The sequence below is a fragment of the Pholcus phalangioides genome, unplaced genomic scaffold (assembly GCF_987345545.1).
Source record: "Pholcus phalangioides strain wild (caught in Gottingen) unplaced genomic scaffold, Ppha-v1.0 ptg000009l_1, whole genome shotgun sequence".
Taxonomy (NCBI): Eukaryota; Metazoa; Arthropoda; class Arachnida; order Araneae; family Pholcidae; genus Pholcus; species Pholcus phalangioides.
This window is the reverse complement of record NW_028301602.1, coordinates 16,088,510-16,101,673: the sequence shown is the minus strand read 5'-3', so window position 1 is coordinate 16,101,673 and position 13,164 is coordinate 16,088,510. Positions and strand designations below refer to the sequence as shown.

General features: G+C 38.2%; 1 protein-coding gene across 1 annotated transcript; it reads left to right on the top strand.

The window, feature by feature from the left end:
• Positions 1 to 3,259: 3,259 nt before the first annotated feature.
• LOC149082105 (uncharacterized) lies at positions 3,260 to 12,695 on the top strand. Its single transcript, XM_089236858.1, has 2 exons — positions 3,260 to 3,367; positions 11,183 to 12,695. The coding sequence occupies exon 2, from the start codon at positions 11,186 to 11,188 to the stop codon at positions 11,504 to 11,506; it is 321 nt and encodes a 106-aa protein (XP_089092984.1). The 5' UTR covers positions 3,260 to 3,367; positions 11,183 to 11,185; the 3' UTR covers positions 11,507 to 12,695.
• The last annotated feature ends 469 nt before the right edge of the window (positions 12,696 to 13,164 follow it).

Genomic DNA, 13,164 nt, shown 5'->3' with positions numbered 1-13,164 from the left:
GAATTCCAAATTTAATTTCATATAAATCAGAAATTTCAGGAATTTCAGTACTAGTAACCGAAATAATAGCAGCATTAACGAAAAATAATTTCAAAGATGAGAAAGTCACAATTTCAGGCGTATATTGAGAATAATTACTTTCGGAATTATTATATGGGAAGAAATCATTTCAGAATTGGCAAAAGAATGTATTTCGTAATTCTCGAAAAATATTTCCAGAAATAATTTCTGAAATGATATCAATTCGTATCACATGCCGGATCAATGAAAATTCATATTTAATTAGAGTAAAAATTTCAAAGTTGAAGGAAATTCATATTTAATGAGCAAGTAATCTCTCAGAATTAATAAATAGTAGAAATAAAATAATAATAGTAGAAAAAATAATTTCAGAACTGATGGGAAAAATAATTTGAGAACTGATGAAAATTTTTATACACCTAATGAAAAGTAATCTCACAATGAATAAAATTATCGTATAATATAGGTTTCCCCGTTCTACTCGGAGCACGGCACCCCACAAGAAGCCCATGTGTGAATATAGATGAGATACCGCAGTACTGACTTGTTGGCCCTCGGACTTACTCGGACTCCATGGCAATATATTTTTGCCTGCAATGTATGAAAAATCGAAGAACCCCCCCCCCACCCTCCTCGGCTTAGAGTATAAACGGGTGCATAGGTGACAGTGTATATAGCATGCTACTCGGCGCCTCCAACACCATGAAGGGACAGAGCCTGGACTACGACTGGCCTTTAAGTCTTTAAGTGTATATAGCATTTCACTCATGAACCGTTGATGTTAGAAAAATTATCTAAATGACGTGTATATATATAAAATGCAGATATTACTTTCATGTTGCAAGGGGTTGTGTAGTTATTAAAAAAATTAAATTTTTTTACGGAGACCCTGTGCCCCAAAACTCAATTAGGAAGTTGTTGCCCTGTTTTCCTCCTGATGCCAGCCAAAAAATTTCACGTTTTTAAATAAATGTTAACTGAGATATACGAATTCCAAAAACAGAGGAAAAACAGCATTGAATGTAGGAGAACCGTTTTAACCGCGTCCAACCCTTAAGCCAGGTTTTCTGTGCCGCGTGCAACGTGAGTGGACGGCATGTCGCCGTCCACTCACCAATGAGAAAAGCAGCATGGCTGTTTTCCTACAGAACGCAATACGGCTCACGACAGCGCTTTACGTCGGGCGTGATTGGCGGACTGCTTCTGGAGGAGTAAAATGCGTCATGCGCAGCGCGTTTTGCCGATGTTCATTCTTGTGTATTTTCTTTGCCTTCCCTTCAAACCGGAGCATGCAGACGACACAGAGTAGCTGATGACAAGGCCATATACTATAATATAGCCGTCCTGATCTAATGCGCCACACTAGGAAAACACAAATGCGTAGCATGATTATGTAACACGTTTCTGCCGGCGCAAAATGGTCTAATTCGGTTCACGCGGAAAAAAAACCTAGGAAAAACAGGCTTTAAGCCGGTTTTTCCTAGAAGCAGGTTATTTGCTCCGCGTGCAGCGGATTGGTTTAAAAACCTGAATTTCAGATTTTTAACCAATCCCCCTCCTTCACGCTACACATGGCGCAGAAATCCTACTCCTAGGAAAACCCGGCTTTAACTGGCGCTGTGAAAAATCTGTCTGTAACTGACGCCGTGGTGCAATTTTGACCCCAGAAAGTATTAATGCATTTTTAAAAATCAATAAAATAAATGTTCAAAAAAGCAATGGGTTCATGATTTCATTCATCTACCAATTAATTCGCTGAATAATTTTTTGAATTTCATTTTCTTAAAAATGGTCTTTTATTAAGACACATTCGAGATACACAACTTCTGAAATTATTTTTAAATTATATATTAAATTTTTTGAATGCAATTTTCATGATTAAAAAATGAACCGATATGATTAAAATATGCCCAGAAAATAAAATTTGCAAATTAAAATAATATTTACTATATTTTCATTAGCACCAAATTCAGTCTTATTCTCTAAGCTGGAAACATAGTACTTCCAAACACCATGACAATGTCATGTTGATCACACAGATCCTATGTGCAATTCACTAACAACTATCTGCATCCTCACCCCGAATGTCCGATGTTTCACCATTAATTTGAAACCGTTGTCCAGATAACTAGTTGTTTTTCCGAAACTCCATTTCGATCTTAGCGCTTCGGCAGTCAGACAAATAAAAAGACTTACGCAAGTGGTGTGGTCATTCTGACTCCACGGAAACTTTGATCATTGATATAGAGGGGAGAAAAAGTAGAATAACATCATAAATTTGTCAAACACGTGTAAACAACTAGCTTGAAAGGTACTGAAAATTAGATGGTGCAGATACATTTCTTTTTCAAGGGGTGGTAAGACGAAGAATGCGTGGGGTCAAAATGACCCTACCACGCCAGTTAAGAGATCCGGCGGTTTTCTAACACGGTTTTTTCTAAACAGTGCTAAACGCGTTATCTTATACTCTAAGACAGAGGTCTTAACCTTTTTCTAGATGCAAGCACTGGCAGCATCCGTCATCAAAAGAAGTGCACCCTTAGGGTGCAAATTTGACATACGAATGCATGAAAAATGAGTATGACTTTTGTCCTCTAATGCAATTTGCACGAGATGTTCAATCGGGACGTCGATCAAGTGCTCACGAGCACGAAATCGGACACGGGCATATAGCACTTTGGGGTGCTTCAGGCAGCACCGCTGTGCTCGCGAGCAACGGGTTGAAAATGCCTGCTCTAAGATATAATGGTAATTGTCTACATAACGATATTACTTTCTGATGCACTTTTTTGTAATGTTAATATATGTTATCTACAACGATAAAACCTTTATAACCGCACTTTTCTCGGGTCCACTTAAGTATCGTTATATGGAGGTATCACTGTATTAATATTCGAATTCATATCGAAATCTATATTTAGATTTTGTTTTGCGCTTGAGAAAGCATATTCCATGCATTTCTTCGATCATTAGCAATGAAAATAAAAGTGCATAAATAGAATATTACAAATGTAAATTCGTAAATGCTTTCACTTGGATTTCCTGTAAAAAAAAATCTATTCAAGGAGCTCAAAGGCGTGAAGTAATTGCAAAACAATTGAGGAGATACGCTTGAAACAAACAAATAAATCTTAATGAGTATTTGATGATGTTCCCACACATCACCGAATCTGCCCGAGACAGGCTCAATTCCACGCTTTCAGATCAGACTTCCTAATTGTGACTGGTGTGTGTACTCATGAAAATAGAATGAGGCTGTATTTAAAGGAAAAGTTATATCATTTCGAATTCAGTATATGTTGAAAAAGTGAGTCTTTGTATTACAATCTGAATTTTGGAGATCAAAGTAAGTTGAAGATCGTCTATATTTTGATTTCATGTTTATTATATTTGGTTTCCCATTGAAATATTCGGACGAAAGAATTTTTCAGGGTATCTATGGAACTTGGTGTACATTAACAAAATTATCGTAATTTCTAAAACACATTAGTTAAAAAGTTCTATTCAGTCGCCGTAATAGGGGAATAATGATATTAATACACGTGGAATTTTAGCTTAAACTAAAAATATTTTGTTTTAGAGCATAGGTTTCCAACCTTTCTTCTCCCATCGCATCCTACCCGTAGCTTCTACGCCCCCCTGGAACATTCTATCACCCTCCCCGGGCCCATTAACGCCCACGTTGGGAATCATTGTTTTAGAGCAATATTAAAAAAAGAATGTCACGGTTAAGCATTTCGCAATCGGGTTATGCGTAAAAGAAAAACCGAATCGGATGTCCCCCCCCCCCTTTTCGATTGAACAGGATCGTATTCGATTTCTCTCGGATATAGTTAAGAATCGCTTATGGTTGTCAGGTTACCGATGTGTGATCATGTACAGACTAATACCAACGCCGACTGATGAAGATGCAATACGCGGGCACGAGTCTGTAACCCTAGAACCGAAATTTAGAAACGCCATACGAACAAAGCCCTGACATGGAAATTTTAAATGATTATGTATCTGAATAATGTTACATTAAATCAAAATTAATAATTACTAGAGTGTTCAACGTCTTTAGTAAAGTGATGTAGTTTTTCAAAATAACAAAATCAAAGCTTGATTAATTTGCACACTTATTCCATATTTGTGTATTTGTATCGGCATTCGTAGATAGATGGCAGCATCATCTATCTCTTTGAAATTCATTCAGTTAATGACAAATGTGAGCGTTACCAACCGTACTCCTTTTTGATGTCATTTCAAGCGTCCTGCGTTTCGGAAAATTCGCCCTTTTGTCTTCCTTTTCAGTTTTGTGGAACTACTTTTCTTTTTGCTGGGGAAATTTTTTTTAGCAAATTGAAACAAATATTTCTTCACTGATATGAGTGTTTTTGTGTTTCTCCCTCACACTCATTCACCAATAACCCATCAAAATTCCCAGAATTTTTCCTGTTTTTTCAGCAGTTCCGTTTTAGTAGGGTCACTAGATCTCAAAACAAAGAATGGAGAGCGCATGCGCGTGCACACTTAGTTAAGTCACTTATACCAATTCCCACAGTAGATGACGCCACTATTCTGACCAATAAAACGGGCCACAACAATAATTTTTTCCTACTCTGGCCATATTTACTCGAAAAAAATACGAGAAATTTAGCTTCGAAATACGGGAATATAAGGTACATTGCCGAAAATGATGTCAAAAGTAAGCAAAGCTGCTAACTCATACTAAAATCAAAGAAAAGTCTCCAATCACGCAAAATGAACTGCCACTTCAAATTGCAGTGAATTAAAATAAAATAACATGACGAATATGTGATATGAATATTCCTGTTTGTAGTCGTTATTGTCATAATATAATATGAGTTGAGAAGATAAAATTTTATTCGTTGATTTATACAAATACAAATACAACGCCACAACAGACAAAATGCCCAACGAGGTGGCTGAGAAAAAGATGCCCATAAAAATATGGTTGTCATATATTTCAAAAACACAGCAACCCAATTAAAAATGCAATTAACACAAATTATAAACAATATATACACCTGATAAAATATTATACAACGCCCATAAAGAATACTTATGGTTGTCTTATTCTAAGAATGGATAGCTTCTCGATTTATCCCAACATGTTTATCGTACTTCTTTTTAAACGTGTCAATTGTGTTACAATCTACTACCTCCGGGGGTAAGCTATTCCATTTATTAACAACCCTATTAGAGAAAAATTCCCTGCGACACCATAACCTTGCATTGTCCCTCAGCAATCGATACTGGTGTCCCCTTGTAAAAGCAGTCGATTGGCGGTGCACTAATAGTTCATGGTCCATCCTATCCATCCCATTGAAAATTTTGAACACTTCGATCATATCTCCTCGACACCTGCGTTCATCCAATGTAAACATATTCAAAAAATGAAGTCTCTCTTCAAAACTCAAGCCCCGTGTGTCAATAAGGACACGCGTAGCTCTTCTCTGCACCCCTTCAACCTAGACTATGTCCCTCTGTAGGTATGGTCTACAAAACCTTACAGCATACTCCAGTCCAGGACGAACTAAGCCTCGAAAAAGCGGTAGAATGACTTTAGGAGAACGCGAAGAGACCTTTTTGAAAATGAGACCAAGCATTCTATTCGATTTTTTCACCACCGCTGAACAATGTTCAGAAAACCTAAGTCGCTCGTCAATGAGAATTCCCAAATCGGTGACCCTAGTTGAATCCGGGATAGTGACACCATTCAACTCGTAAGAGAACCGTGGGTTGTTCAAACCAAAATGAGCGACCATGCACTTATCTACGCTAAACGTCATGCTCCATTCATTTGCCCATGCTGCAATCCTGTTTAAGGATTGGAGCAACTCCCTATCGCTTTCATTCCCGATTACCCTTGATAAATAAAATGAAGAGTAAAAAGTCAAGTTGGTTTCTTCGTTGAAAATACGTAAAAAACTGAGACATTATTGCATAAAAATTCGGGACAACCAGAAAAAGCCGGGACTGCTCCAGAATATACGGGACATATGGGACAGCTCAAAACATAACTACTAAAGAAGCAGATACAGAAAAATTCTGGGAATTTCAGCGGCTATGAGACTTTTCGAATAGACGTCATAATCATCATCAGCATCAATCCTGAGGGACATGCACTGGATGATCCCCATAGAAATCAATGTTAAAATTGCCGATTTTAGCGTAGAAATGCGGAAATTTAGTGGGGTTTTCCGCCACATCAATAATTTTAAAAATTGAATTGAATCTTTGGTTTTTGAAATATTGAGCTCGCTTATAGATAAGAAGCCTAAAACATTAAATATAAAATAATGAGCCAGACCCACGTTTGAGGTGGATATCCATGCAATAACATTGATTTCAAATTTTTATTTATATCTTCTCAAGCGGGAAAATGAGAATTAATGTCCCGTATTGCCATATATTATCCGATTGCATCAATCCATATAGTTTAGGATGTTTTTAAATTAATTATGAGCCCATATAAATTACATCGAAGAAATTCCGCAGCTTTAATCAAACATTTTTTGATATAAAAACATGCAGATCAATAACTTGAAGTGAAAAAAAAAATCGGAATTTCTAGCTCCCATTAAAAATTAAAAAAAAAAAGATTCATTTTTTTTCTTTAATTTAGATTTGTTTCTTTCATGAATCGCACAGGAAGTCGCCATATTGGTTATCTTGTATGTCCCTCAGAAAAAGGGAAATATCACATGATCCAAAAAGCCTCATTGCTTAATGCTTCTGGGGGAAGCAAAGCAAACACAAAAACACTCATATCAATGAAGAAATATATTTTTTAATATATGTTTCAAAGTAAAAAAAAAAATTTCCCCGGCAGAAACTATTGTTATGATCGGGTTTATTCACAGAGTTAGAATATTTATCTTTAGTCTATGCTCTATGGGTTTATTGGTCGGTATAGTAGCGCCATCTATTGTGGAAATTTAGAAAAGTGACGTCATTAAGGGTTCCTCGCGCAGTCGTCCAGCACATCTCTAGGAGGTGCTGAGTCGTCCTCCTTTCTGAGTTTTCAAATCTGAACCATGGATAGATAGATAGATAGAACCGCTCACAGCCCCGGATTGATGCAAAGCACCTTACTTCTGTTACCTCAAAAGAGGCAGAGTTGTGTCGGAAAAGTTAGCAAAGATTTATAGTGGTGGCTCCCCTTGCCCCGTGCTCGCAAGTTTCGAATTACTCGCGTCGTTCTCCCCATGAAGACAGCCATCAACTCGATGCAACGTACAAGCCATTTGACTAAAATGGGTGACTGAATCCAATGACTAGGAAGAAAAATTGCACGTGCGCCCAGTGGCACATAAGGGCAGGAGACCGCAGCCTGGGATTTCAAAAGAAGGGTGGAAAAGACTTGTGGACAAGAAAGAAGAAAAAGAAGCTGGCATGTTGAAGTGTGAGAGATTTGAGAATGGTCTAAATACACAATGCATACAAATTACATATATACAGCGCCTCGACTGTGACGGGAAACGAAGAAACAAAGCCTCCGTCCGCAGCGCTGAACAGTGTGTTCTGCTCGCTCTTCCCCTTACAGAACATGCAATATATACATACACAGAATACACACATAGCCCGCACTGCGACGGGAACAATCAAACAGAGCCTCCGTTGACAGTGCTGGGCATTCACATTTGAATTACATGCATACATTATTTACTTTACAAAAATTTCCCTTTTTTATACTATTGGGAATGCACATAAACATTACTATGAAGGTAGTATTGGGTACAAATATCACCCTGAGCTCATTCTGAACCATGGAGCTTATATTACTGGAGAGAGTATGACGTCACCGGTTTTCGCAGTGGCAGTTCTGAGAAGGGTGTCGTCGACATTATTCGTCGGGAAATCACGTGACTCGGTGAAAACACACACACTCCCTGTTATTTTCTAATGGCATAAATAGGAGTTTAAACAATAAACGAAAGGAAATACTTTCAGCATCGATGAGATAATTCCAAAATCAATGAAAGAGATGATTATAAAATCAATGAAATAAATAATTCCAGCATTAATCAAAGAAATAATTCCAGCATTAATAAAATAAATAATTCCAGCATTAATAAAATAAATAATTCCAGCATTAATAAAATAAATAATTCCAGCATTAATAAAATAAATAATTCCAGCATTAATAAAATAAATAATTCCAGCATTAATAAAATAAATAATTCCAGCATTAATAAAAGAAATAATTTCATCATTAATGGCAGAAACAAATCCAGAATTGATGAAAGAAATTATTCCAGAAGTAATGAAAAAACAATAATAATTAATAAAAGAAATAAATTCAGAATTGATGAAAGAAATAAATTCAGAATTGATGAAAGAAATAAATTCAGAATTGATGAAAGAAATAAATTCAGAATTGATGAAAGAAATAAATTCAGAATTGATGAAAGAAATAAATTCAGAATTGATGAAAGAAATAAATTCAGAATTGATGAAAGAAATAAATTCAGAATTGATGAAAGAAAATTCTGGAATTAATGAAGAAAAGTTCCAGAATAAACGAAGTAAATTTTTCAGCATTATTTGAAGTACAAATACAAATACAACGCCATAACAGGCAGAAGTTATTCCAGTATTAATGAAATAAATAATGTGATCATTATTTTTATCTTTAGATAAGTTCTCTATCCTTTTTTTTAAATCTTTAAAACGTAATATTTAGAGACTGAACTGTACATTTGAATGGGGAAATTGCCAGGCAGGAACTGTTTTCATCGAGTCATGTGATATCCTTGCATTGGATTTTCACCCCGTCGCTGCGGCTCAATGCTGCGAACCTTACAAATACAAATACAAATACAACGCCACAACAGGCAAATTGCCCAACGAGGTGGCTGACTTAAGAACATCATGGATCCCCGAGCCATTTTTTGGAGGCCCCTACCTACTACTGCTACACCACACATGCACCCCCCCCCCGCGGAACCCCCCAACGAATCGGTACATGCGGGAATGTGCGTGTACGTGTAGTGCAACCTGACGTAAAGTTTTTTTGTTTCTGTGTAATGCTTGTTATGTGTAGTGCTGTCATCTGCCCCCAGTTTTTCTAACTATGAGTGAAGTGTTATGGTTGAATGATTTACCGTTGTAGGACTGTTGCTCTCTGTGGCGAGACTTTTTTAACGGGGAGATCGGCTCGCATTTGCGCCTTGAAGTTGGGAACCACAGAAAACCAACTTCAGCCGACCACCACTGTGGGGTTCGAACCCGGATCCTCGCATCACGAGTCCGGCACTATAACCACTCGACCACCACAGCGGCTGATGAGCCACAAATGACAAATATTTTTCATTCGCGCATTTCCCGTAAATTTGAATACCATCTCGACATGTTTTCAGTGTCCCGAACATGCTCACATAAGAACGAACAGTCTTTCCGGAATCATGGTCATCCAGAATGCACAGACACACCACCATATGGCCCGGAAAATAAGAACATTGCTCCACAGACACCCGAACATCAAAATATCATGGTTAAAGGCGCATGCGGGTTTGTGGGGCAATGAGGAGGCCGACCTCTACGCAAAGGAGGCCACAAGAAATGGCAGCTTCACAAATGAAATCCGCTTGCCGGCATCCGCTGCCAGGCTATGGGGAGACATTATGATGAACTGGCAAATAGCCTGGGATGATCCGGAGGCTTCGGGAAGGTCCACGCATAAGATCCTGCGTCGCGTGAAAACGTGGAACAGCAAGTGGTGCAGAGAACTGATTATGTTCGTTACTGGACACGGCCCGTTCTCTGTTAATCTCCGAAGGTTCAGGTCCATCCGCAATGATCGCTGCAGCTGTGGTGAACTAGGCATAAAAACTACACTACGCCACATCATGTCGTCACACCAAAGAGTTCCATCTAAGATCTCCCTCGGAAGCCATGGAAGCAACATGGATGGCCAATGCCCTAAAAAGACCGGAGCCGACGAGAAAACTGATCAAACTTGTCAGATTTCTACAAGGAAACCCGGACAAGGCTAAAGATGATCGGACCGGACTTGGATGAGGAGAGGTCCACCACCATCGCTGTTTAGCCAAGACGCTCGGCCAGGCTGGCAGGAAGACATCAGCGATACGCCGAAGACTCAGACTCGTCAGACTAGGTCTGACTATAAACTTGTCCCCTGACCAAGCTGAACCCAAGCAAGTCCTGCGCTGAAGGCCTTCGGTGAACGTTCACTGTACAGTTGTCTTCTCCCCCCTTCTTTTATATATCTGTCATCATGTTTGTATATATTGTAATTAATCTAGTTTTTTCTTTTGTCTGTTTTTTTTTCCTCTTTTGTAAGCTTTTTTTTTACCTTTTTACCTTTTTTTTAATGTATGTATTCTATGTACATGGAAAATAAAGTTTCCCGACACCACCCATCCCCTTAACCGGGACAAGGGCTGATATTGACGAATGTTGACAGAGCCTGGGTGGTGTACGGTTTAAAAGTCAAAAGTAAAAGTGTCCCGTTTTATCTGTGCTTTCAATAAAGCCAAACACAAATTCTAATTCTTTACAGAAACCAGAGAAAAAAGTATTTTCCCGACACTCTTCAGTTACTGTATATTACGATAATTATGACTAAAAATTTTACATTCATCTCACATTTTAGTCAAGTTTACCGTTTTGTTTAGGAACTACATTTTAATACCCTGGGATTTGGCAATTTTCAATAAATTTCAGTCATGGCCCACCATATCCGGTCGAAGCCACTGAGCTAAGATCTTTGGCAAGCCCACTACTTAGTGAGTTTAAAGAGCGAAAAACAACAAAAAAAATTCCAGAAATCGTCCACCCTATTCCCCCGTGTCATCCCCACCCTTGTGGGAACCATAATTTCAGTCACAATCGGCTGATTTGGTGAATTTTAGCGTCAGTTGGCGAGTTCCCGTAATCGGGAATCCGAAATTCTCGTAATTTTGTAGAGGAAATATGGTCAGCCTACTCAAAGGTAAGTTAAATCCACAATGTGCTCAAAAGAAGGGGGAAAGAAGAAGGAGGCTCAGAAAAATCCCTTTGCCCGCGGGCCCACGATGCCTTTAAGACAGCCTTGCCTATATATAACAAGTTCATTCTGATACATCACCAAAGGATTTTATTCCGACTTTCCTTTCACATAGAGAAATTATTCATTCTCTGTTCATTTCAGGAAATGTGGATGACGTACGAAAAATCAATCTCCGTCGTATTCGCCATACTCGTAGCCATCGGGAACCATCACATGACGATTCCAGTATCTGCGGGAGACCACGGACACTCTCTCCAAAACGAACATTTGGTACCCATGTTAGCCGCTGGACTGCTGGCAAGACTGTTCAGCGGTGGCAAGCAACCTAAACACGTACACGTTCCTATGCCCGCACCGATGCATCCGCCAACGCCTCACGTCCAGACTGTCGGATACGGACAGGAAGCCGTCATCAGGTATCCTCCGTCGGAATCTGTTGGACATCCGGTGTACTGTCGCTGCTGAGATCAAAAATACGAATCGCTGAAAGAAACGAGATGTTAAACGATGATGATGGTGATAGTACTAAAATGAACAATCATGATCTCATTTGAACATACAAGGTGTCTAAATATTGACGGGCTCGTTCAAAATATGAATAGAAAAAGAAGAACGGGAATTGCACCGTTTGCTTCATTGCTCTTGTAGGAACAACAACTTTACTATCAGACAAAATTCATAAATTAGTTACAAATTTTACCAGCAGATGGATAAGCAGTCGAAAAAAGTACGATACCTAAAAAATATTCACAATTCGCAGTGGCAACGTGGTCAGTGCGTCTTAACGCATGGGCCCGGGAGCCTCAAGAGAAGAGGGGCCTCACAAATATGAAATGCGGTTGAAATTTTCTAGGATTTACAAGGTAGGGCCTGCGAAAACCACTTGGCCCGGGGACCCATGATACTCTTAAGACGGCCCTGAACATGGTGTGGTTTCAGAATCAAATTCGCAAGAACCTGCGCAAAACATCTCAGCTGCTGGGATTTTGAAAATACTGTATCGTATTTCAGTTGCTCAGGCTAGCTATCCCCTTCAGCGGTGGTCGGCTGAAGTTCATTTTCTGCGGTTTCCCAACGACAAGTCACAAATAAGAGTCGAGTTTTCATTTGAAAAAGTCTCTCCGTATAGAGAAGGCCGAACTTCAACATTGTACTGTACTTGCATAACAATAAAGTTCAAGCATTTACCATCTTCACTCGAAAATATTGGAGGTAGACGGCAGCACCAGTATGACAAAAAACAAGCATATCTCTAATAACAAAGATACGTTACCACCCATACACACACCACACGTTGATGCATATAACCAATGAGTCAACAGTAGTTCTCAACTGCAGCGCCATCTGTTATCGAACTTTGTAACTAAGTCCAAAATTCTGTTCATCTAATTCAGGCTATCCCGGCTGATACGCTTACAGAGGTGTCTGCGAGTTTTGCTCTTGGACAAAATACATCGTTGCTACGAATGGTAGATATTTTAAAAATATCGTACTTTATTTTCTTTTGAAAATTTAAGCGCTATCTGTTGCAAAACTTTCGTAACTATTTCTAAATTTACCCCCCATAAATTTGAATGCACCCTGTATCGCCATTTCGTGTCATTTTTTCACGTATGCTCTCATTGTAAATATTAAAACATCGAGAGAAACTGTACAAGTTTAACTGAATATATGAAAAATTAAAATAAGTTCTAAACACTTGACCGTGTAGTTACTTTTCTTACAGCTATTTCTACATTGAATCATGTTGCCACTTGTTCATTTGAAGGATGTTTGTTTGAATACTTCTTTAGGCATATGGGCCTACGACAGCCATGAATTTTCGAAATCGTAAATATTTTAATTTACTATTTTAATGAATTAGCGTATAAATTGTTAAATTTATACTCATACGCGATAATAATTTATACTATGCATAAATTATAAAATTTCCCAAAACAATTATACCACATACAATAAATACTTACAAAAAATAACTTAAACATGAAATTTATCTCATAACTTTTAACATTACTTTTTAAAACAACTTTAACAACTTTTAAAATAGAAATGTCAGATTTTTTTGTTATTTAACTATTGATTAATTTCAGCTTCCGTACAAATATTTCCGATTTTTTTTGCTG